This window comes from Pan troglodytes, chromosome 10 (genome assembly GCF_028858775.2).
Source record: "Pan troglodytes isolate AG18354 chromosome 10, NHGRI_mPanTro3-v2.0_pri, whole genome shotgun sequence".
NCBI lineage: Eukaryota > Metazoa > Chordata > Mammalia > Primates > Hominidae > Pan > Pan troglodytes.
In genome coordinates this window covers 129,442,711-129,468,547 of record NC_072408.2, presented here as the reverse complement: position 1 = coordinate 129,468,547, position 25,837 = coordinate 129,442,711, and the positions used below count along the sequence as shown (strand labels likewise).

Sequence of the window (25,837 nt, the reverse complement as noted above, 5' to 3'; positions counted from 1 at the left end):
GGCATGGCGGCAGGCACCTGTAGTCCCAGCTACTCGGGAGGCTGAGGCGGGAGAATGGCATGAACCCGGGAGGTGGAGCTTGCAGTGAGCCGAGATCGCACCACCGCACTCCAGCCTGGGCGACAGAGCAAGACTCCGTCTCAAAAAAAAAGAAAATCTTTTTATATCTCTTCTGGGGCTAATACTTCAATGTGCAATCAGTGAGAAAAACACTTTACGTTTTGATAAGACATAACTGAGGAACTCAGGAGTAGGTGGCTGTTATAAGTGTTTCACATTTGAAGATCGAAAGATCTACAAATAGATTGTGTGTATTTATACACACTATTTCGCACATCTTGCTTTTTAAAAACTTTGTGATTTTTAAAAAATGGCCACATACCACTGAACTGTACACCTAAAAATGGTGAAGATGGTAAATATATGTATTTTGCCACAATAAAACCAATTTTTTTTTTAATGGCCACAAATTCTTATGCTTCTTCCACTATGATGTGGGGGGCTATGCCTCCTCCCCTTGATTCTGGGTGGGCTTTGACTATCTCAACTGAGTATGGCAGAAGTTCTGCTGTGTGATTTAAAGTTTTGCATCATTTTAGCCAGGCGCACTGGCTCACACCTATAATCCCAGGGCTTTGGGAGGCTGAAGTCGGGGTGGATCACTTCAGGTCCGCAGTTCGAAACCAGCCTGGCCAACATGGTGAAACCCTGTCTCTACTGAAAATACAAAACGTAGCTGGGTATGGTGGCGCATGCCTGTAATCCCAGCTACTTGGGAGGCTGAGGCAGGACAATCACTTGAACCTGGGAGGTGGAGGTTGCAGTGAGCTGAGATCATCCCACTGCATTCCAGCCTGGGTGACAGAGAAAGACTCTGTCTAAAAATAAATAAATAAAGTTGTGCCTCATTTTATATATAAGTGCTCTTTGCAACCATCATGCATCTTTTTGTTTATTTTTCTTTTGGGGCTGAGCATCATGCCTCTTGACTTTTTTTTTTTTTTTTTGAGATGGAGTCTCACTTTGTTGCCCAGTCTGGAGTGCAATGGTACAATCTCAGCTCACTGCAACCTCCACCTCCCAGGTTCAAGTGATTCTCCTGCCTCAGCCTCCGAGTAGCTGGGATTATAGGTGCACCACCACGTCCGGCTAATTTTGTATTTTAATGGAGTTTCACCATGTTGGCCAGGCTGGTCTCAAACTCCTGACCTCAGGTTATCCACCCACCTCAGCCTCCCAAAGTGCTGAGATCACAGGTGTGAGCCACCATGCCCGGCCAAGTTATTTCACTGTTCAATTACAATATACATTTATTGGGGTGAAAGAAAATTGAATGTGGATAGGCAGTCTAATTTTGTTTTTTTTATGATATATGAACTTATCCAATATTGCATTTACAGGCATTTAAAAAATCAGGTTTTATTCTGCAAACTGTTGGTGGCATGTTAAATGTTTTGTTTTAGTGGAATCTGGAAGACTGGTTGGGGTTTCTGGATGGGCCAAGAACATGTTTTACTCATTTTAACATAGACAGGCTAGGCACGGTGGCTCACGTCTGTAATCCCAGCACTTTGGGAGGCTGAGGCAGGCGGATGGCTTGAACTCAAGAGTTCAAGATGAGCCTGGGCAACATGGTGAAATGCCGTTTCTACTAAAATATAAAAATTAGCCAGGCATGGTGGTGTGTGTTTGTAATCCCAGCTACTTGAGATGCTGAGGCACAAGAATCACTTGAACCCAGAAGGCGGAGGTTGCAGTGAGCCAAAATTTCGCCACTGTACTCAGCCTGGGTGAAGGAGATTCTGTCTCAAAAATAAATAAATAAATAATATGTAAATAAAAATAAAATCATAGACAGCTACTCAGGAGGCTGAGGTGGGAGGACTGCTTGAGCTCAGGAGTTCAAGGCCAGCTTGGGCAACATAGTGAGACCCCGTCTACATTAAGTCAATCAATCAAGGCAGGTACTTCCATTATCTAAATTTTGTCTTCCAACACATTTTAGGGGGGCTAATAAAGGATGCCAGTCTGTCCAGAAACTTGTACAGAAGGACTGAGTACTTCCTCATTCTGTATATGGCCACATGCAGTTAGCCCATTCCCTTCTTTAAAAAAATTTTTTTCTTTGTAGAGATGAAGTCTTACTATGTTGTCCAGACTGGTTTCAAACTCCTGGCCTCAAGTGATCCTTCCACCTTGGCCTCCCAAAGTCCTATGGTAACAGGTGTGAGCCATCATGCCAGGCCTACATTCCCCTCCTGATGAGTACTTTGGTTGTTTCCAAACGTTTCCTCCGAGAATAATGGCATAGTGAGTAACTTACAAGTGTGTGTTCCTAGAAGTGGAATAGTTGGGTCAAAAGGTATGCATATTTGTAATTTTGAAGACATTGTCAAATTGTCCTCCAAAGAACTTATACAAATTTAAATTTCCACCAAGATATGAGAATAAATTTTCTGATAATTTTGTCCAGTTATCAAACTTTAATTTTTGCCATTATGGCAAGTAAAAAATGGAATCTAAGGTAGTTTTAATTTGCATTTTTATTAGCATTAGGGAGGTTTTCTTTTCACATGTTCCAAAGCCCTTTGGGCCATGCACAGTGGTTCACATCTCTAATCCCAGCAACTCAGGAAGATTGCCTGAGGCCAGGAGTCTGAGACCAGCCTGGGCAGCATACCAAGATCCTAGCTCTACAAAAAAAAAAAAAAAAAAAAAAAAAAAATTGTCTGAGTGTGGTGACATGCACGTGTATGGTCCCAGCTACTCAAGAGGCTGAGGCAACAGGATTGCTTGAGCTCAGGAGTTTGAGGCTGCAGTGAGCTATGATTGCTTCACTGCACTCCAGCCTGGGTGATAGAGCAAGACTCCATCTCTAGTGGGGAGGAAAAAATCCCTTTGTATTTTTTTCTATGGTGTATTTATTTGTATTATTATTATTTTTCTTTTGAGACAGGGTTTCACTGTCACCCAGGCTGGAGTGCAGTGGCACAATCTTGGCTCACTGCAATCTCTGCCTCCTGGCCTCAAGCGATCCTCCCACTTCAGCCTCCCAAGTAGCTGTGACTTCAGGTGCACACCACCATGCCAGGTCAATTTTTTTTTTTTTTTTTTTTTTAGTTTTTAGTAGAGACAAGGTTTCACTATGTTGCCCAGTCTGGTCTCGAACTCCTGGGCTTAAGCAATCCGCTAACTTAGTCCTCCCTAAGTGCTGGGATTACAGGTATGAGCCACCATGCCCAGCACAGCTATTTTTTTTTTTTTTTTTTTGAGATGGAGTCTCACTCTGTTGCCCAGGCTGGAGTACAGTGGCTTGATCTTGGCTCACTGAAGCATCCACCTCCTGAGTTCAAGCAATTCTCCTGCCTCAGCCTCCCAAGTAGCTGGGATTACAGGTGCCTGCCACCACACCTGGCTATTTTTTGTACTTTTAGTAGAGACAGGGTTTCACCATGTTGGCCAGGCTGGTCTCGAACTCCTGACCTCAGGTGATCCACCTGCCTCAGCCTCCCAAAGTGCTGGGATTACAGGAGTGAGCCACCATGCCCGGCCAGCCCAACTACTCTTATTTGTTATGATATGATCTTTAGAAGTCTGTCTAAGACCTATGTAAATAGTTATTGGACAACGTTTTAAATATAGGTCAAATGTCATTAAAATATCATTGCAAATTAAGTAACTTGCATTTTTAAACTAATTATTGTGGAGAAACAGTATAACACCTTCAAAGTGCAAAATAATTTTATTATTGAAACTGCAATTTAAAAACTTGCAATTAGCTAAATAGAAGCCTATATACTCATAATAACTAGCATTTTTGGCACTCGGGTACTGTGCTAGATGCTTTTTTTTTTTTTTTTTTAGACAGAGTCTTGCCCTTGCCCTATCATCCAGGCTGGAGTGCAGTGGCATGATCTCTGCTCACTGCAACCTCTGCCTCCGGGGTTCAAGTGATTCTCCCACCTCAGCCCCCTGAGAAGCTGGGATTACAGGCATGCATCACCACGCCTGGCTAATTTTTTGTATTTTTAGGAGAGATGGGGTTTCACCATGTTAGCCAGGATGGTCTCGATCTCCAGACCTCATGATCTGCCCACCATGGTCTCCCAAATGCTGGGAGCCACCGTGCCTGGCCTAGATGCTTTATACAAACTGATTCAAACCTCCTGCCACTAGAAGGTAGATACTTTTACTGTCCTCAGTTTGAGGGAATTAAGATGGTGAGAAATTGGGCCAAGCAAGGTGGCTCATGCCTGTCATACCAGTGCTTAGGGAGGCCAAGGTGGGAGGATTACTTGAGGCCTAGAGTCCAAGACCAGCCTAGGCAAGAAAGCAAGACCTTATCTCTACAAAAACATTTAAAAATCAGGAAAGCATGGTGGTGTGTGCCTGTAGTCCCAGATACTCGGGAGGCTGAAGCAGGAGGATCCCTTAAGCACAGGGGTTCAGGGTTGCAGTGAGCTATGGTCATAACACTACACTCCAGCCTGGGTGACAGCAACACCACCCTGTTTCTCTCTGTGGGAAATTAAATAACTTGTTCAGGCCCACACAGCTAGTAAGTGATAGAACTAGAACTCAAATCCAGACTTATTTTACTTCGAAACCTGTGTTGAATCATGTTTCATTGAGTTTTTTAGAAATCTTTTTTTTCAACTGGCAAAATAAAGGCAAACTAATTCCAGTAACATCAAATTCACTTAAGTTATTCGCAAGTATGGCAAAGGACTACAAAGTCAGAATAACAGGTGTAATTAACAGTTCTGTGCGCTGGCTTTTTGCTCCACACGCCTTTCTAGGCCACCGGCTGCAGTGCTGGGGGTTTACAGTTGCGGACCACTCCTCCCAGACTTCTAGCCAGGTGGCTTCCAGTTTGGTTCTGCTATTTCTTGGCACTGGGGTAAAAATTAGAAGCTTGGAGAAAGTGCAGAGATGTTTCTTCTTTTGGTGGTGGGCTTGGCAGCTTGGACAGCAGCAGTGTTAAGTTGTCAGCAGCACTGGCAAAGAGACTCCTGGGCTTCTGAGCACTGCAGTGGCCACAGCAGCTCCGACAGCTCAGTGGCAAATGTGGGCTCGGGGCTCCAAGCCAAGGGCCGGAGCAGCTCCTGATCTGTGGCTGCAAAGCCCTTCTTCCCTTTTGTCTGGCTCCCCCTTCTACCTCCCTTCTGTTCTTTCAGTCTTTTGAAGAACTTTATAGCCAATCCCTGGCATGAAATTCTTCTCTGCTTGGCATATCTAGAGTGGCTTTTATTTTTCTGACTGATACACTCTGCCACTAAAATTATACCAATATTTTCTTAGAATAACATTAAAAAGACTGATATTCTTACTTTTTTATATGGAAGACATAGGCTACAAGCACTCAATTTTCTTAAGGGAGAGAGCAAACTTTTTGCACTTTGTTTCCTTCATATATGGTGCAAAAAGTTGATAGTCTATAAATTGCACAAGTGACTGGCAATGAAAAGACTTATTAATTCAGGACATGAGTTCTTTATGGGGCAATTATGCTCATATTGTTTTATTTATTACATGTGGGGTAATGTTAGACAAATAGCTATAATACAGAGATTGTACAATTTAAAAACTGTAATAAATATGGTCCATTAATAGCAGACTCCAAAATTCTTGTCCTTCTTGAAAAAAAGGTTCAGTGATTTACGATAATCCACTAAGAAACATCTAAATGGGAAGAAACACAGAAGTGATTTTTATAAGTCACTTAGTTTTTCAAATTGAAAATGGTCAGATAAACTACAGAACTTAAGTGAAGTGATACGAATCTACATATCAAACTATTTGGCAGTTTAGATGAGAGAGAAACAGATTTTAAAGGCCACAAATTTATCTCCCGAATCAATACTCTCCCCTTCTGAAAAAAAAGTAATCTTATGGCATTGAGCACAACCAACTGGAGGTAAGCCCTGTAAGTTATTAATGGGAGGTAACAAAATGCGGGCTCATTCTAATATGCCTGATCTGGACCAAAGGAAGAAAAAAGCCATGATACCTAGGTTTACTAAAGCTACCAAAATATTCCGATCTGAAAAATAGCAAATAAAAAATAAAGCTACCAAAATATGATCAAAGTAAAAATTTTACCTGGCACTTAAGTTCAAAATGGGAGTAAAAATAAATTATGTGCACATTTTACATACAAAAAATTTGGAAGAATGTACAGCAAAATGTTAACAGTGATCCTATGTCTGGGTAGTGAGATTTTGAAGATCAGTTTAGTATTTTTCTCTTTCTTTTGGCTCTTTCATATTTCTCTTTTTCCTTTGTTTTTTTTTTTGTTTGGTTTTGATTTTTTGAGATGAGTTTTGCTCTTGTCGCCCAGGCTGGGGTACAATGGTGTGATCTTGGCTCACTGAAACCTCTGACTCCTGGGTTCAAGCAATTCTCCTGCCTCAGCTTCCCTAGCAGCTGGGATTACAGGCTCCCACCACCATGCCAGGCTAATATATTTTTTTTTTTGGAGACAGAGTCTTGCTCTGTCAGCCAGGTTGGGGTGCAGTGGCATGACCTCAGCTCACTGCAACCTCCGTATCCCGGGCTCAAGCAATTCTCCTGCCTCAGCCTCCCGAGTAGCTGGGATTACAGGCGTGTGCCACCATGCCTGGCTAATTTTTGTATTTTTAGTAGAGACGGGGTTTCACCATGTTGGCCAGGCTGGTCTTGAACTCCTGGCCTCAGGTAATCTGCCCCTCGGCCTCCCAAAGTCCTGGGATTACAGGTGTGAGCCACCGTGCCCGGCCATACTTCTTTTTTTTCTGCAGTGAATATACGTTTTAGGTAATTAAAGAATAATAATTAATTTAAAAAGCAATTAATACCCAAGCATGACAATAATCAACAACTTTTAGAATTCAGTTTTTCACCTGCTTCAATATTAAAAATACCACCTTATGAGGAATGGTAATGCTGGAAAGCACCTGAGAGACCATGGGGTCCAGATCTGAAGACTAAGCCCACATTAGGCTTTGCTGCCCAGTGGCAGGGCTGAGATTAGAACTGTGGTCTCTTGATTTCTAGTTTAGAACTCTCTAACACAAAAAGTAAAATATAAAAATTACAGTTACACATAAAAATACATTTATCTCCAGAACACTAGAAAAGGCTTGTCAATTTTAAGGCCCTAGGAATTTAAACAATGTCAAGTTAGAACCTAAGAACTTTCCATCAGCTTTACCTTCAGAATTTCACAGGGAGCGGCGTCTGGAGGCACAGGTTTCCCGCAGTGCTTTGAATATTCAGTTATCAAGACTGAAGCTTCATCTAAACTACAAAATCAAAAAGAAAAAGAAGTGTTAGGCCAAGCACAGTGCCTTGTGCCTATAATCCCGGCACTCAGGGAGGCCAAGATGTACAGATGGCTTGGGTCCAGGAGTTTGAGACTAGCCTGGGCAACATGGCAAAGCCCTGTCTCTACAAAAAATATAAAATTAGCCAGGTGTGGTGTTGCACACTTGTAGTCCCAGCTACTCTGGAGACTGAGGTAGGAGGATCGCTTGAACCCAGGAGGTTGGGGAAGCAGTGAGCCACGTTTGTGCCACTGCACTCCAGCCTGGGTGACAAAGCAAGACCCTATTTCAAAAAGAAAAGAAAAGAAAAAGAGGCATTGAAGTCAAAATTAAAATGTAAAGACCAATCTCTAAATTTAATGTTTTATTTGGGAAGAAATAATTCCAATTTGGGGCATATACATAGACTGGGTAGTCTCTGGATTGTCCAAAGAACAAAGAGAAGGTTAGAGGTTTTATGAAAAAGAGACATGTTACATATTGTTCTTTTTTTTCTTTTTTGTGAGACAGAGTTTCACTCTTGTTGCACAGGCTGGAGTGCAATGGTGCGATCTCGGCTCACTGCAACCTCCACCTCCTGGGTTCAAGCGATTCTCCTGCCTTAGCCTCCCGAGTAGCTGGGATTACAGGCATGCGCCACCATGCTCGGCTAACTTTTTGTATTTTTAGTAGAGACAGGGTTTCATCATGTTGGCCAGGCTGGTCTTGAACTCCTAACCTCAGGTGATCCACCCGCCTCGGCCTCCCAAAGTGCTGGGATTACAGGAGTAAGCCACTGCGCCCGGCCAGAATTATGTTTTTGGAGCAATGTTTCGTACTCTGAGTGCTTTTCCCCTGGGCCCCTTGACTCTGATGAATTTGGGTATCACAAGAATGACCTAATTCATGTAATCAACTTCACAGAGGGCATGAGGAAACTTTCAGAGAATTATGTTCACTCTCTTGATTGTGGTGATGGCTTTATAGGTATACATATGTCAAAATTTACTAAATTGCAGACTTCAAATATGTCCAGCTTATTATATGTATCAATTATAACTCAAAAAATACTTGCTCAAAAATGACAATATCTAATTATGGCTGGATCACAAGAGATAAACAAGCAGATGGAAATCCATGGAGTGGTAATGAGAAAGAAAGACCTCTCAAGCGCCAGCATGGCTAGACCACATGCAGGGATGGATCTGGTGTGTACTGCGGTCTTGAACTTCCCTTTCTTTAGTGTCAGCCCACTTCTTCCTTCTCCCGTTCAGTTTCCATATCCACCCCCAGCTCTATCCCAAGAAGCTTATTGTTTCTAAACTTGTGGGTGCTGGAAAATTAGATAACCAGGTTTAACAAAAGTGATGCTACATAAAGTCATTAATGTTCTGAGCAAGTGTCTAGACATAAAATTGTAATGTAGGATTTAGAGCAGGGCTGTGAGACACTTGATTTGGGGGTTCAGATGACCTGTTTAATTGTCAGATTCTAAGGTCATATTCCAAGAAATTGGGTTATTAAATGATTAACTTTTGGATATGTGCAGTAATGAGAGATGTAATATTTTGAGCTTTTAATTACAACCAAATAGCTCTACAGTTGACATTCTGCTCCAACATAAAGATAGATTTTTTTTTTTTTGAGACAGAGTTTCGCTCCTGTCGCCCAGGCTGGAGTGCAATGGTGCGATCTCGGCTCACTGCAACCTCTGCCTCCCGGGTTCAAGAGATTCTCCTGCCTTATCCTCCCGAGTAGCTGGGATTACAGGTATGTGCCACCATGCCCGGCTAATTTTATATTTTTAGTAGAGACAGGGTTTCTCCATGTTGGTCAGGCTGGTTTTGAACTCTCGACCTCAGGTGATCCACCCACCTCAGCTTCCCAAAGTGCTAGGATTACAGGCGTGAGCCATCGCGACTAGCTTATAAAGATAGATTTTAAGGAAATTCCACAGTTTTTTTTTTTTTTTAATTAACTTACCTTAAGTCATTTGCCAAATAGTTCACTAGCTCAGTGATATTGTTGGTATTCATCGCATGCATCTTCAACATTTGAAAGTATTTGGTCTTTGCCAAAATCCCAAACTCCTTCTTATTGATGATATTATTCAAAATCAGACTTCTAATCTATAGAATGACAGGTATCAAGCCTTTATTCAATATCGAAACATTTCTGACAATCGGAAGCCCAATTAGCACTGCATTGTGACTGCGCCTCCTTTTTGAGGGGGTAAAAAGGGAAAGGAGGCCTGTCAGCATCAGTCAATAAATAAAGTAATTGTTGTTGTGCACTTTGAGATTTTTTATGAGGAAGAAGATCTGTTTTCAATTAAAAGCACTTAAGGCTACAAATTTTCCATGGAGTACAGCAGCCAACAAGACGCTCAGGGTCCCTGCCTGTTAAAAAATTTACTGAGGTTTTAATAAAAGCAAAATAATTCTATACATAAACAAACAGCTAGACATAGCAGTTTTCAGCTTACTCTTGGTTTGGGAAAATGACTACCTTCTAGTATCAACATTTTCATAGCAAAAAGGAGATGAAATCGCCTCTTACTTGATGTGAAAATCCTGCTAGCTGGCCCGTGTTCATATGCTCTTCCAATTGCTTTAAAATAACCTGAGGGTCACAGGAACCCAGAAAATTCTAGAGAAAAATCAAAGCAGAATTAATAGAAAATTGTTATTATTTATTCCAACAGCAAGAGCCGTTGATCAGGTATTTTGCTCTTCCAAGTGCCAAAAGAAATCTATTTAAATACTAAAACGCTGAATGACATCAAGGAATGAGTGTATGAATGATGAAAAGAGGGGAAAAAGTCAAAGACAAGAACAGATGGCTTTTAAAAATGTAATTAATAAGCCAAATGACAAATAAAAAATATGCATGTTCAGCTGGGCGCAGTGGCTCATGCCTATAATCCCAACACTTTGGGAGGCCAAGGCCAGTGGATTGCCTCAGGTCAGGAGTTCGAGACCTGCCTGGCCAACATAGCAAAACCCTGTCTCTACTAAAAATACAAAAGTTAGCCGGGCGTGGTGGCAGGAGCCCGTAATGTCAGCTACTTGGGAGTCACTTGAACCCGGGAGGGAGGCTGCAGTGAGCTGAGATTGCACCACTGGACTCCAGCCTGGGTGACAGAGACTCTCAAAAAATAAAACACAAAAAACAAACAAACGAAAAAGCCTGAATGCATGCATGTTCATTTATGTAGATCTCTATCTACTGGTATATCTACCTGCAGGGAAGATAACTGTAAAACATTCCAAAATGCTTTGTTCTACTTGTTCTCTATTATAAAGGAAATGAGAGTTATTTTTAAAAGTTCTGTCCCCAAAATGCTTGTGGCTCCTTCTGATGGGCACCCACACATAAAATCTGACTCTCCCCCTCTTTTATCTCCCACATTCAATTGCTAAGTCTGCTGCCTTCCTTGTAGCCTTCTTGTCTTGTTCAAGTTCATTACCAGACCCTACTGTGGGTACTTAACCCTCAAGCCTTCCTTGCCTATGCACAAGGTTGCTATGAAGAGATCAAGTGGGATAAAATTCTACTCAAATGCAACAGCTTCCCAACTGTTTCACTTCTTGTCCTCTCCTCTGTCCAAGCCTACATGGGTTAATGGGTTATTTCTTTTAAAATAATTCCTTCATCATTTCAGTTTGCTGTTCTAAAATAATCACTTGTTTCCCCACTGATAGACAATAAGGCCCAAACCCCTTGTAAGACAGCCCTCAGCTGGACCTTAATCTATCTTTCAGTCTTACCTCCCACTAAGCCCCAGTACAAGCTTCACACATATCTGATGTATTCATGCTTTACAGGCTTGCTGAAATGAAAATGTGACCTTTTGCAAGGGACATGCAAGATGAAACCTTCTATTTCCTTGGCAGCCCAGAGGAATCATGTGCACGATACCTTAATTTGCTGGTGTCTTTTCTCTGAGTGGGGCATGAGCATCAGACAAGCTAATGCAAAAGCCGGAAGTTCTAACTGGATATATTGCCTGGCGACTCCGATCAGGTCAAGATCATCTGAGACTGGACATCTTCGAGAGAGAACATTAATTAGTTAATAATCTGGCAGATTCACTAGATTATATTGGCCTTTCTAGCTTTCCATAGTCATCTGCCTGTCCAAGTTTTCAATAATTTTAAACACTAAAGTGCTGGTGCATGACATATGCTTAGGAATGAGTAACACGAGTCTTTGACAGCACTCTACACAGAATAAAAGAATTTACCCATGGGAACACGGACTACTGTTTGCTATCATGATTATGTCTGAAAGCCTACAGATGCCTAAAGATAGGCTTCTAAATTCTCAGAAGACTCAAAACCTTTTTTTTTTTTTTTTTTTGAGAAACAGTCTAGCTCTGTCACCCAGGCTGGAGTACGATGGCATGATCTTAGCTCACAGCAACCAACACCTCCCGGGTTCAAGTGATTCTCCCTCCTCAGCTTCCTGAGTAGCTGGGATTACAGGCATGCGCCACCATGCCCAGCTCATTTTTATAATTTTAGTAGAGACGGGGTTTCACCACGTTGGCCAGGCTGGTCTCGAACTCCTGACCTCAAGTGATCCACTCGCCTCAGACTCCCAAAGTGCTGGGATTACAGGTGTGAGTCGCCGCACCCAGCCAGAAGACTCAAAATATATGCGACAACGCTGTATGATTTAGGGTAGTCACCAAAAGTACTCTATGCTCATACAGTAGGTACTCATTTTAGAGAATGCTCAGTTTACCAGTCGCACAACACATGGGAAGTAGACATTGTAAAAATAATCAAGATATTTTGGTATAAAAACAAGTGTTGGCCGGGCGCGGTGGCTGAAGCCTGTAATCCCAGCACTTTGGGAGGCTGAGGCAGGTGGATCATGAGGTCAGGAGATCGAGACCATCCTGGCTAACACGGAGAAACCCCGTCTTTACTAAAAATACAAACAATTAGCCGGGCATGGTGGTGGGCGCCTGTAGTCCCAGCTACTCAGGAGGCTGAGGCGGGAGAATGGCGTGAACCCGGGAAGCAGGGCTTGCAGTGAGCCGAGATGGCGCCACCGCACTCCAGCCTGGGTGACAGAGCAAGACTCCGTCTCAAAAACAAAACAAAACAAGTGTTGCTGGGCGCAGTGCCTCACACCTGTAATCCCAGCAATTTGGGAGGCTGTCTCTACTAAAACTACAAATATTAGCCAGGCGTGGTGGTGCATGGCGCATGCCTGTAATCCAAGCTACTCACGGGATGGCTCATGCCTGTAATCCCAAAACTATGGAAATTCCATCTCTACTAAAAATACAAAAATTAGCCGGGCACGGTGGCATGTGCCTGTAATCCCAGCAACTCAGGAGGCTGAGGTGGGAGAATGGCGTGAACCTGGGAGGCGGAGCTTGCAGTGAGCTGAGGTCGCGCCACTGCACTCCAGCCTGGGTGACAGAGCAAGACTCCGTCTCAAAAACAAAACAAAACAAGTGTTGCTGGGCGCAGTGCCTCACACCTGTAATCCCAGCAATTTGGGAGGCTGTCTCTAATAAAATTACAAATATTAGCCAGGCGTGGTGGTGCGTGGCGTATGCCTGTAATCCCAGCTACTCACGGGATGGCTCATGCCTATAATCCCAACACTTTGGAAATTCCATCTCTACTAAAAATACAAAAATTAGCTGGGCATGGTGGCACGTGCCTGTAATCCCAGCTACTCAGGAGGCTGAGGCAGGAGAATCGCTTGAATCTGGGAGGTGGAGGTTGCAGTGAGCCGAGGTTGTGCCACTGCACTCCAGCCTGGATGACAGAGCAAGACTCCATCTCAAAACAACAACAACAACAAACACGTGTTATGCTTAACTTCCTAACAAAAAGGAATTACTCATTAGAGATATCTATTAGAAGGGAATCTTATAAGCAACAAACTTTTTTTTTTTTGGTAGAACAAATATTTTGCTTACTCGAGGACAGCAATGAGACTCTCAGAACAATCTGACAGCTGATCAGGACTTAAAGGGCAAGAGGCTGAAAACAAAACAAAAAAACAACCATGATATACACACACTCAACTATAAAATGCTGTAGCCAATGTTTCAGAGAGCGAAATACCTGAAAGCAGTGGTATCTGTATCACACGCTGCCACGCCTTGCTGAAGTAGGGAACCTGTGAAAACAAGTCCACGTTTGGGATATTCATGTTAAGGATATTACAAACTCTCTTTAATTTGCAGTCTAGGCCAGGCGCGGTGGCTCACACCTATAATCCCAGCACTTTGAAAGGCTGAAGCAGGTGAATCACTTGAGGTCAGGAGTTCGAAACCAGCCTGGCCAACACGGCAAAACCCCGTCTCTACTAAAAATACAAAAATTAGCCAGGCATGGTGGTGCATGCTTGTAATCCCAGCTACTTGGGAGGCTGAGACACAAGAATCGCTTGAACCCGGGAGGCGGAGGTTGCCTGGGTGACAGAGCGAAACTCCATCTCGAAAAAGGTATTATGAACTCTCTTTAAATTGCAGCCTAAATGTTCTGAAATTAGTTAATGGTGATGGTTGTACAATTTTATGAATATACCAGAAACTACTTGATTGTATACTTTTAAAAGGATGAATTTTACAAGTGAATTGTATCTCAACAAAAAAATTAGATAAATCGCTATGCACTGATATGGAACACTCTCTAGAGGCCACTGTTAAATGGTCACAAAACTGTACATTTATAGTTTATATTCCAGATGACTAAAATCATAAGCTGATATCTCCCTGTTTGAGATGATTAAGGTTCTAGCATAATGTTCTTCATAACTGTATCTTTCAGGATCTCATTAAACAATCCTTGCTGATTCATTATTCCATTTGGCAAAAAGTCAGAACCCAACTCAGAAAAGAAAATTAATCCTTAGCCGGTTATGTGCCAGGGCCACAGGAAAGAAGGAAGGGGACAAGAGAAAGAATTTCAAGAAGGTGAATAAGGAAAGAACACTGGCCAGGCGCGGTGGCTCACACCTGTAATCCCAGTACTTTGGGAGGCCAAGGCAGGAGGATTGTTTGAGCTCAGGAGTTCTAAGACCAGCCTAGGCAACATAGCAAGACCTCCATCTCTACACATTTAAAGAAAAAAAAGAGGAAAGAAAATGTAAACTTCCATCAATAGAGGAGTGGTTAAGTAACTTCGGGTATATTTTACCACATATTCTGGAGAATAATCAAGCATTAAAAATAATAAAATACCTCAAAAGGCTAAACATAGAGTTACTGTAAGACCCAACAAGCCCACTCCTAGGTATATACTCAAGAGAAATGAAAACATGTTCAGTGAAAACTTGTACACAAATGTTCATAGCAGCATTATTTATAATGACCAAAAATAGAAACTCAAATGTTTATCAACTGGCAAATGGATAAATAAAAGTGGTATATCCATATAATGAAACATTATTTGGCAATAAAGACGAATGAAGTTCTGATCCATGCTACAATGTGGATGCTGAGTGAAAGAAGACGGACACAAAATCCCACATAGTGTGGGATTCTGTTGATACAAAATGTCCAGAATAGGCAAATCCATGGACAGAAAGTAAATTAGTGGTCACTGGGGGCTGGAGGGAGTGGGGAATGGGGAATGATTGCTAATGGATATGAATTTTCTTTTTGGGGTGAGGAAAATGTTCTGGAATTAGATAATGGTGAGGCTGTACAACTTTGTGCATATACCAAAAACTACTTCATTGTGTATTTTAAAAGGATAAATTTTACATGTGAATTGTATCTCAATAAAACAATTAGATAGATCTACATGTGCTGATATGGAACAATCTCCAGAGACCACTGTTATGTGAAAACAACACTTCGTTTAGAATGTGATTGCATTTATGTGTGCAAAAATGCATATATACACTGTAGATATGCACACACATAGCATACATGCCTGTAAAACAGGAAATCTCGGCCGGGTGCGGTGGCTCACACCTGTAATCCCAGCACTTTGGGAGGCCGAGGCAGGCGCATCACAAGGTCAGGAGATCGAGACCATCCTGGCTAACACGGTGAAACCCCGTCTCTATTAAAAATACAAAAATTAGCAGGGCGTGGCGGCATGCGCCTGTAGTCCCAGCTACTCAGGAGGCTGAGGCAGGAGAATAGCGTGAACCCAGCAGGCGGAGCTTGCAGTGAGCCGAGATCACACAACTGCACTCCAGCCTGGGCAACAGAGCGAGACTCCATCTCAAAAAAAAAAAAGGAAATCTCTAGAATACATAGGAAATTGTAAGCAGTCGTTCCCTTAGGGAGATAATTATGAAGGGAAACAGTAAGGGGGAATTTTCATGTTTTACTCAGCATACTTCTATATTGTTCTAATTTATCAAACAAAGAATAAATTATATATTTCTGCGTAATATATATTATGATTATATGGGTACACAACTTATGTGAAATGTAGAAAAGATGAACAAGCCAGGGTATCTGACGTGAAAGATCTTCAAAGTCTGTGAGGGGCAGTCCAACATGTAATTAAAATTAATTATATGGTGACAAAAGTCAGAGTGGAGCCAAAATGTCTTGAGAGCATAAATAAAGATGTGACTCGTGAGGCCTGGAAAACTCAGGAAAACAGTATCTTCAGGAGGTGATGTGAGCTGAGTATTAACGGGTTCAGGCACAACTTTAATCATCCTACAGCTGATTAGTTCTGTTTCTTCTTTCTTTATTTTAGGGAAAGGATCTAGCTCTGTTCCCCAGGCCGGAGCTGAACTGCAATGGTGCAATCACGGCTCACTGCAGCCTCAAACTCCTGGGCTCAAGTGATCCTTCCACCTTGGCCTCCCAAAGCGTTGGGGTTACAGGAGTGAGCCACTGTACTTGGCTCAGTTCTGTTATTTACGAAGGAGCTGACTGCTTAATCCAGTGTCCCCAGCAGTCACAAGGCCAGAAAGTATAAAGACTAAATTCAATAAAATTTATTTTAAAAAACTACATACCTGCCATAAAGAATGGATACTGGAGATGGCTTTTAAAACTTTCCTTAGATAAGGAATCTGTAAAAAATTAAAAATAAAAAAGTTCTAAAGACCACCAAAATGGAAAATTTCAATGTGAAATACCAGATGTTAAAGTTCCAGAAGAAGTACTGGTAAAACTTTATCTTCCATGATAACTGCCAGAGAAGTTCACTTACAAGTTCATAAATATCAAAAAAGGCTAGGGAACCTTCCATTTGTTTCCAATGAAATTTATGTCATTTTGGATTTTGCACTCTCTGGCCTAACACCAAGTTCTTTAAGTTTGGCATGAACTCAGTGAGAGTGACTGTGTTTTCAGCATAAATCTGTTCCATAACAAGTATCAATCCAAAATGTTTAGGGGATGCTGTGCAAAAGCTTTCAAATATACTTAGTCGAGGGCATTGAGTCTTACTTACCATATTGAAGCCCAGAAGCTTTTGCAAGAGTCCATTCCAAAGCTGCAGGTCATAGATTTTGTATTCTAAACACAGCTCAGTCACCAATCTTACTGCCTGAAGCCAAAAAAAGAAAAAAATCATGCTGTTCCAAGACACCAGTAAATCAAGCCATCTTTGGAAAAGTAGGGCAGCTTAATACAAAATATGCTGCTTTTTTTTTTTTTGAGATGGAGTCTCACTCTGTTGCCCAGGCTGGAGTGCAGTGGCATGATCTCAGCTCGCCACAACCTCCACCTCCTGGGTTCAAGCGATTCTCCTGCCTCAGCTTCCCGAGTAGCTGGGATTACAGGCGGCCACCATCATGCCTGAGTAATTTTTGTATTTTTAGTAGAGACGGGGTTTCACCATGTCGGGCAGGCTGGTCTCGAACTCCTGACCTGAAGTGCTCTACCTGCCTCGGCCTCCCAAAGTACTGAGATTACAGGCATGAGCCACTGCGCCCGGCCACAAAATATGCTTCTAATCTGTGAATGTCTATCGAAGACCCCCATCTTTCTAATGAAAGACATGACAAAAAAGATTATTTTTCTTGCTGTCATGGACTCAGACACCACCTCGGATGTCTCCCCCTTTCTTTCTTCTATTGAAAAAGTTTGCCTGTTGGACCAAAAAACCTTCCTGCCCCAGCCTCCAACTGACTCAGAGGCTAAATCCCATAGGCAACTAAGAGGAAGAGAAATGACATCCTCTGTCTACCGGACAGTCTCCTCTCCCTGTCCAGATAAGGACAGATAAGCCGTGGAAGAGATTATAAAAGTGCTCTCTCTGGTTGGCAGGGATGACTTTAGCTGGTGGACTTTAAGGCAAAAGAGGTAAAAGGACCTTCCACACTGCCTTATCCATCCACACGCTGTGACAGGAGAGTAGAAAGGTCTCAGAGCAGTAGAGTTGCTCAGGGATACAGACTGTTCCTGGGTCGGGTGCAGTGGCTCATGCCTGTAATCCCAGTACTTTGGGAGGCCCAGGTGGGTGGATCACCTGAGGTCAGGAGTTTGAGACCAGCCTGGCCAATATGGTGAAACCTCATCTCTACTAAAAATACAAAAATTAGCCAGGTGTGGTGGGCGGGCGCCTATAATCCCAGCTACTTGGGAGGCTGAGGCTTGAACCCGGGAGATGGAGGTTGCAGTGAGCTGAGATCACACCACTGTACTCCAGCCTGGGCAACAGAGCAAAACTCTGTCCCCAACAACAACAACAACAACAAAAAGACTGTTCCTGGTTTTCTCTTTCAGGATTCTGAGTAGGGGCAGGGAATTGGGAATGGGGCAGTGAGGTGTACCTACCATGGACTCGTGGCTGTGGTTTTTCCACAGACCCTTAATCATTCCTTCTTTAGGACTGTTGCAAAATAATTCATATGTGATGGGGATATTCAAAGTCTCAAATGATGCCAGAAAAGTTATACATCTCAAATAAGATCTGGAAAACAGAAACGTTTCTAAGAATCATTCTCATAGGCCACATTTACATTTAAAATAAAAACTACCATATGGAAATATTAGGCCAGTTTGTTTTAAATGTCCATTTTGGACTTCCAAATATATTCACTGAATATATAATAACATTAGATAGAAATCAATTTGAACAAGATAAATAAAACATTCAGTTTCTAAATGTCTCCAAGAAACGATGGAAACAAGATGTTCTCAAAGCCCTATTTTCCCTTTGCCAAAATGTCAAGGATATTCAGGGCAACAGAACTGTATTCACACAGCTACTCTACTATGCTCTTCTGAATTCAGGGCTTAAAAGGTACAGCTCCAAAAAATGATCTGTTTCCTATTTCTTAATACAATTTAAACATTTCTACTTACTTCACTTCTTCGATGGGTTTTTTAAAGAGAGATTCTATAGTTTCCTTGTCAGCCAAATAGAAGAGACACTGAAGAGCTCGAGTTCTATGGGCAAAAGTTAACTGATGCATACCTAATGTCTGAAAAACCAAAAGAGGTTTGGAGAGTTGAACACCTGCACATTGTAGTTGGGTAAATGAGTTTCAACATAGGCAACATAAACAACGTCATTATTTTAAAATGTAAAGTCAATCTCTACAGTTACTGAACGCACTGTGTGTAACAGTGGTTCTTAACATGTGGCCCATGGACCCCTGAAGGGGCATTCCTGAGACTCCTTCAAGAGGGAAAGGGTCAAAGCTGTTTTCATGATACTGAGATGTTATTTGCCTTTACACTGTGTTGATATTTGCACTGACTGTGCAAAAGCAATGGTGGGTGAAATTGCAGGCAGAATGGAGGGAGGGCCCCCAACTGTTGTTGCAGCCCTTGTATTTACAGGCATGCCCTGGCAGTATTGAAAACCAAAGAGGTGGCCGGGCACAGTGGCTCACGCCTGTAATCCCAGCACTTTGGGAGGCCGAGGCGGGTAGATCATGAGGTCAGGAGTTCAAGACCAGCCTGACCAACATGGTGAAACCCACGTCTCTACTAAAAATACAAAAATTAGCCGGGTGTGGTGGCACGTGCCTGTAATCCCAGCTACTCAGGAGGCTGAGGCAGGAGAATCATTTGAACCCGGAGGCGGAGGTTGCAGTGAGCTGAGATCGCGCCACTGCACTACTCCAACCTGGGCAACAGAGTGAGACTCTCTCTCAAAAAAAAAAAAAAAAGAAAGAAAAAGAAAAAGAAAACCAAAGACAAATTTCACTTAATGTTCTTGATGGGCTGGGTGCAGTGGCTCACGCCTGTAATCCCAGCACTTTGGGAGCCCGAGGTGGGTGGATCACCTGAGGTCAGGAGTTCGAGACCAGCCTGGCCAACATGGTGAAACCCTGTCTCTACTAAAAATACAAAAATTAGCCAGGCATGGTGGCGTGCGCCTGTAATCCCAGCTACTCGGGAGGCTGAGGCAGGAGAATTGCTTGAACCCGGGAGGCGGAGGTTGCAGTGAGCCAAGATTGTGCCACTGCTCTCCGACCTGGGTGACAGAGCAAGACTCCATCTCAAAAAAAAAAACACAGAAAAAACCCAGAATGTTCTTGATGAAGTAGTAAAAATTAATTTTACTAAACCTCAACTTTTGAATCCACAGTCAGCCCCCATTTCCATGGGTTCTGTATTCGTGGAATCAACCAACAGTGGATCAAAAATACTCAAGAAAAAAAAAAAATCCACAAAGTTCTAAAAACCAAACATGAATTTGCTGCATGCCAAGTACTACACTGAATCCATGGGGACGAAGTGATTTGCAGGCATTGTGTTATAAGTAACCTAGAGATGATTTAAGGTATATAGGAGGATGTATGTAGGTGACATGCAAATATGACACCGTTTTATATAAAAGACTTGAGTGTCCTCAGATTTTGGTATCCTTGGGGGTCCTGGAACCAGTCCTCCCACAGATACGGAAAGATTACTGTATATCATACTAATGTGAATTCCCATTTGAATACATGCTAATACTAATTAATGGGAAGTACACATAAGGCAGACTGCAAGGAAAAGCATGTACACAGCTAAGCTGTGAGCTGCACTAGCCACCTTTCATGGAATACCATTTTTAGGTTGTAAGTCTTTATATGTAGAGAAAATAAGGGGAGGCTTTTTCCTTTTTGTCACGGACTTTAAAATCAGCACCTCAGACTTCCTTTTCTTCCTTTTCTCTGAGAATCATTTGCCTACTGGCTCCATCCCCTTCTCCTCTCTCTGCTCCAACTGCCTCAGAGGACATTTCTATAGGCAAGAACCTGAAGCTAAAGGCCATGTTACTGTTAGGGGAAATTGCAAGTTCAATCTAGCTAGAATTTAGTGGGCAGAAGGGGTGGTCTGACCAGAGCATGCAGCCAGATTAGGCCTTGGTGGAGACTTGTTTGTGGCCAGTTTGTTTGGCTCCTGGCTTCAGGAATGTGGACTGACAAGGGAGTTAACCACTGTGAATGCAGACAGCCAGTGGAAACTGTCAATAGGTGCACCATTCAGCACGCTAAGCAGATGTTACAGAGACCAGAACTAAATGGAGCATGGTGCAAGACAATGCTTGCTTAGGAGATGAGACACACTTTGAATACATATGTACGTGAGCATTATCTGAATCATCTGTTAATGCAATCAAGCACGGTAAATAAACAGGAAAAAAATGTTAAGCTGAGATGCACAGAAGAGTTTGGATTAAGTTTCTAGAGCTTACAGTTGTAGTTGATGTTGCAAATACAAACAGCATTCTTGAACTATAATCAATTGGACGAGACAGGAGGAGATACTGCACTCTGGAAAAAAAATTTTAATTACAGTCATTTTTTAATTTAGTGATGGATTACCAAAACAACAGACTTATCTTTCTATCCATGGAACGGTCATTAGACAACTCAAAGGCAGATCAGAAGGATAATGGGTCAATGACATTTGCGCTTCCCCCTTTAAAGAATGCTTAATCTTTTTCTTGAGTTCTTTCATTGCTAAAGATGATAATACACGCAATAAACGCCAGGCTTCAGCCTCCTCATCTATAGAATAGCTAGTCAATCTCTGATCCCTTAAATTTTATTTAAGAAATTAATACAAACTGTAGCTGTAAAGTCCCTTGAATGCTACACATAGGAAATTCTGTGTTTGGTATGCAGGACCTTGTTAGCAGCCCATTTCAACCTCTAGACCCAGGGCAGGCTGGCCCCTCTCCGGGAAGGGAGGATGAATCAGGCCAGCTGGAGGAGGGGTGGGGCAGAGCTTTTAGTGGAAAAAGCAGCACGTTATGAATTTTGCATTAAGTAGCCTTTTGGGATTTCCTTTTTCTCTCCTCTTTAAATCGCTTCCCTCCAAGACTTTCCACGTGGCTAGTTCAGGTAGACATACCAGGAGCTACTTCTTGTTTGAACAAAGGTGGCCTTTCCCTTAAAAGACTAAATGAGGCCAAGGTGGGGGTCCAGAGGGAAAGAGGGCATGGTATGGGTGATTAGGACAGCTCTGCTTGCTCCAAACCAGAAGGAATCCGTTTCTTGGGGTTGTCTTTCCACGTCTTTTCTATCAGCTCTCCAAGGCTGAGGCTGGACATAGGGCCTCCCAGGCCACTTGGCTTACTTTTGGTTTAGGCTAGAAAGACAAAAAGCTGGCTGGCATGTGAACCACCATGCTCCCTTATCCATGCCTGTGCCAGGCATCATTAATGGATTGCCACATTCGTTCTGACTTGAGCCCAGATAGAGTCTTCTCAAGAATACAAGCCATAACCAATCAGATCTAGCACATTAGATAAAATCAATGTGCCTTTCTAGGCCTCAGTCGTAGGTTAGAAGAGCAAAAAGAATCTGGTGGCCCATATCTGAACCAACCCAGTTTAGCATGGTAAGAGAACATAAAAGGGTCTGGGGCCAAAGTCCTAGCTAAGAAAGAGTTTTCTTCTGCTTGAGAGGCACCTTTCAGCTAAAGGTGTGCTAGGAACCCTCGCCCTCGTAGGAGTTCAGAAATTCTAGATCTTGGCTGGCTCTGATGTTTTCCACTGCAGACTCCTAGCCACGTATTAGTGAACTGATTCATCTCATAGACTCTGACCTGAGTTTTATCAAGAAAGCCCTTTAAAAAAATCAACTGCTGAAAAATGTACTGGTAAGATTTCTATTTTGCATCACGATATAGGTGAATATAAGTAAAGGAAAAGAGTACCTTCGTAGGGCTTCATCTTCTTGAAGTTCAAATAATTCTGATGGTTTCTTTGAAAAGGTAGGAAAAAAAGGTCAAAAACTGAAAAAGTTTATGACTAAACAAACATTCATCTCTCTGAAAATCTATTAGATAAAAAAACCTAATATACGATATTATGTTTACATTGAAAAATTATAACATAAATTATGAAAAGATTTTTGCTTAAATGATGGGTCTACTCATATTTGTTTACTCAACAAATATTCACTGAGCACTTACTATATGATAGACACAATTCTAAGTATATAGATTGCCTGAGTAAATAAAGCAAATGTTCCTGTCCTCCTGGAGCTGACGTGCATTGGATTTTTATTTTTATTTATTTTTATTTTTGGAGACAGGATCTTGCTCTGTCACTCAGGCTGGAGTACAGTGGCACAACCACGGCTCAGTGCAGCCTCAACCTCCTGTGCTCAAGCAATCCTCTTGCCTCAGCCTCCTAAGTAGCTGGGACCACAGGTGCACACCATGGCACCTGGCTAATTTTTTAAATTTTTGTAGAGATGGGGGTCTCACTATGCTGCTCAGGCTGGTCTCAAACCCCTCGCCTCAAACAATCCTCCCACCTCAGCCTCCCAAAGTGCTGAGATTACAGTCATGAGCTACCTTGCCCAGCCCCGTATTAGATAATTTGTAAAAGGAAAAGACTCCATGAATTTTAAATGAGCCATTTGTTAATTCAGTATATATCTATTGGGATTTACAAAGTACTGTACTAGGTGCTATGTATACATGCAGTTTCTGGCCTCAAGGAACTTTTAGTGTGTACCTTGAACTTACATGTAAGTTAAAACATCTGTAAAGGCTGGTTTCTAAAAGTCAACCACATATTCTACGTGGCCAAGATATGTTTCTAACTCCTGTTTCCACTGAAGCACAGTCCATGCTCTTGGTAAATACTTTAAAAATCCTTGTTGAATCAAATGCCAAATGATATAAAAATTGCTAATTAAAAACCTAATGGTGGCCAGGTGCAGTGGTTCACACCTGTAATCCCAGCACTTTGGGAGGCCGAGGTGGGTGAATCACCTAAGCTCAGGAGTTCGAGATCAGCCTGGGCAACGTGGCGAAAACCCATCTCTAGTAAAAATACTAAAAAAATTAGCCGGGCACAGGTAATTTTTTAAAAGTAGCTGGGACACCTGCAGTCCCAGCTACTCTGGAGACTGAGGCATGAGAATCACTTGAGCCGGGGAGGCAGAGGCTGTAGTGAACTGAGATCATGCCACTGCTCTAGCCTGGGTGGCTGAATGAGACCCTATCGCAAACAAACAAACAAAACCCTAATGTCATATTACACTATTTGTTTACAAATAGATTTTGTTCCCCCAAGAATATCTGCCTAGGTGGATATAGGAATTATAGAATCTACCTCAAGTTCTGCCTGAAAATTCAGAAGAAATGATACAGAAGATCTGGATTTGCTGAATCCTATCTTAAATTTTAGATGTTAATGATGCTATTTCTTAAAAACTGACATTATGTGCTTCCTGGTGTGATCCTTTGAAAGTAATACATCACCTATACAGTATTGTTGCCAAAAGCACATAACCTGAATCAAATCACAAGAAACATTAGCAGACCCAAAATGAAATATTTTATAAACCAACTGGCCTGTGCTCTTCAAAAACATCAATAAATCAGGTGTGCAGGGGTAGAGGAAAGGAGTTGGAAGAGGAATGGAATGTTGTATCATCCTAAAATATTTCCTCTAATAATTACAAAAGGAAAAATAGTAATTATGGAGTAGAGAAACAGACAACACCGTAACCAAGTTACCTAAATTAACATCACCTGTGAGGGCAAAGGGACCCCATGTGCCTCCAAATGTCATACCCTGAGGAGGGCACAACACAACTTATGCAGTATGATGCTAAAAATAAGTAATTTGAGTATTACCATGAGGCAGTATTAGACAAGCGCAAATTGGAGGGGAGCTTATGAAACAGCTGGATTTCACTCTTCAAAAATGTCAATATCATAAAAGACAAGAAAAAGTCACAGAACTGTTACAGATTAAAACAGACTAGAGGCCAAGCACGGTGGCTCACGCCTGTAATACCAGCACTTTGGGAGGCCAAGGTGGAAGGAACATATGAGGCCAGGAGTTCGAGACCAGCCCGGCCAACATGGTGAAACCCCATCTCTACTAAAAGTACAAAAATTAGCTGGGCATGGTGGCGGGCGCCTGTAATCCCAGCTACTCGGGAGGCTGAGACATGAGACTCGCTTGAACCCAGGAGGTGGGGGTTGCAGTGAGCTGATATTGTACCACTGCACTCCAGCCTGAGCAATGGAGCCAGACTCTGTGTCAAAAAAAAAAAAAAACAGACTAGAGACATGACCAACAAATGCAAGACATAGTCCTAGACAAGATCCTGGACCTGGAGGAGAAAACTGCTTATATAAAAAACGTTATTAGGACAATTGGTGTAACTGCAAAATGGACCATAAATTCAATTATATCACCATTAAATTTCTGATTTTGATAATTATATTATGGTTGGATTAGAGAAAATCCTGTTCTTGGGAAATACACCTTTAAAATATTCAGGGGGTAAGGGGGTATGCCATGTGCAATTCACTCTCCAATGGTTCAGAAAAATATTGTAAGTGTATCAATTATAGAGGAGAGATGAAGCAAATATGGCAAAATGTTAAAAATTCATGGATCTGGGTGAAAGGTGTATATAGGAATTCTTTTTTTACTATTTTTGCATTTTTGTGTACATTTTAAATTATTTCAAAACAAAAAGTTAATCACATGAATCTGAGTAAAAGAACAGGCCATTTCTTTCATACAAGACAGCATCTGAAATCATCAACTGAAAGGTAAAACAGCTACAAAACAATATTTAAACAAAAAGTAAGCAACCACAGGCCAGGCGTGGTGGCTCACGTCTGTAATCCCAACACTTTGGGAGGCCAAGGCGGGCGGATCACCTGAGGTCGGGAGTTCAAGACCAGCTTGGCCAACATGGTGAAACCCCAACTCTACTAAAAATACAAAAATTAGCTGGCCATAGTGGCGCACACCTGTAACCCCAGCTACTCGGGAAGCTGAGGAGGGAGAATCTCTTGAACCTCGGCAGAGGTTGCTGAGATCAAGCCACTGCACTCCAGACTGGATGACAGAGTAAGACTCTGTATCCAAAAAAAAAAAAGTAAACAATCTCTTTAAAACTTATCAGATAACAGAGGGTAATATAATGAACAAAAGTTCCAGACAGGCACAGTGGCTTATGCCTGTAATCCCAGCATTTTGGGAAATCGAGGCGGGAGGCTCACTTGAGGCCAGGAGTTTGAGACCCGCCTGGCCAACAAAGTGAGAGACCCTGTCTCTACAAAACAAACAAACAAAAAAAACAAAACATTAGCCACACATGGTGATGCACACGTGTAGTCCCAGCTACTCGGGAGGCTGAGGTGGGGAGGACTGCTTGAGCCTAGGAAT

The 25,837-nt window shown here is 42.2% G+C and overlaps 1 protein-coding gene across 2 annotated transcripts in view; it reads right to left on the bottom strand.

Annotated features, from left to right (window-relative positions):
- Nucleotides 1-5,493: 5,493 nt before the first annotated feature.
- Nucleotides 5,494-25,837, bottom strand: part of KNTC1 (kinetochore associated 1) — a 97,760-nt gene continuing 77,416 nt past the window's right edge. For both annotated transcript variants that reach the window (XM_009426487.5, XM_063785159.1), the window contains 13 exons: nt 22,345-22,391; nt 20,876-20,954; nt 18,547-18,665; nt 18,016-18,151; nt 16,688-16,783; nt 16,248-16,304; nt 13,379-13,433; nt 13,231-13,294; nt 11,205-11,334; nt 9,843-9,932; nt 9,267-9,412; nt 7,193-7,283; nt 5,494-5,682 (listed from right to left, as the gene is read on the bottom strand). In XM_009426487.5, coding sequence (XP_009424762.2) covers nt 5,659-5,682; nt 7,193-7,283; nt 9,267-9,412; nt 9,843-9,932; nt 11,205-11,334; nt 13,231-13,294; nt 13,379-13,433; nt 16,248-16,304; nt 16,688-16,783; nt 18,016-18,151; nt 18,547-18,665; nt 20,876-20,954; nt 22,345-22,391 — 1,134 coding nt within the window. In that variant the 3' untranslated portion in view covers nt 5,494-5,658. The remainder of the gene's footprint in view (nt 5,683-7,192; nt 7,284-9,266; nt 9,413-9,842; nt 9,933-11,204; nt 11,335-13,230; nt 13,295-13,378; nt 13,434-16,247; nt 16,305-16,687; nt 16,784-18,015; nt 18,152-18,546; nt 18,666-20,875; nt 20,955-22,344; nt 22,392-25,837) is intronic.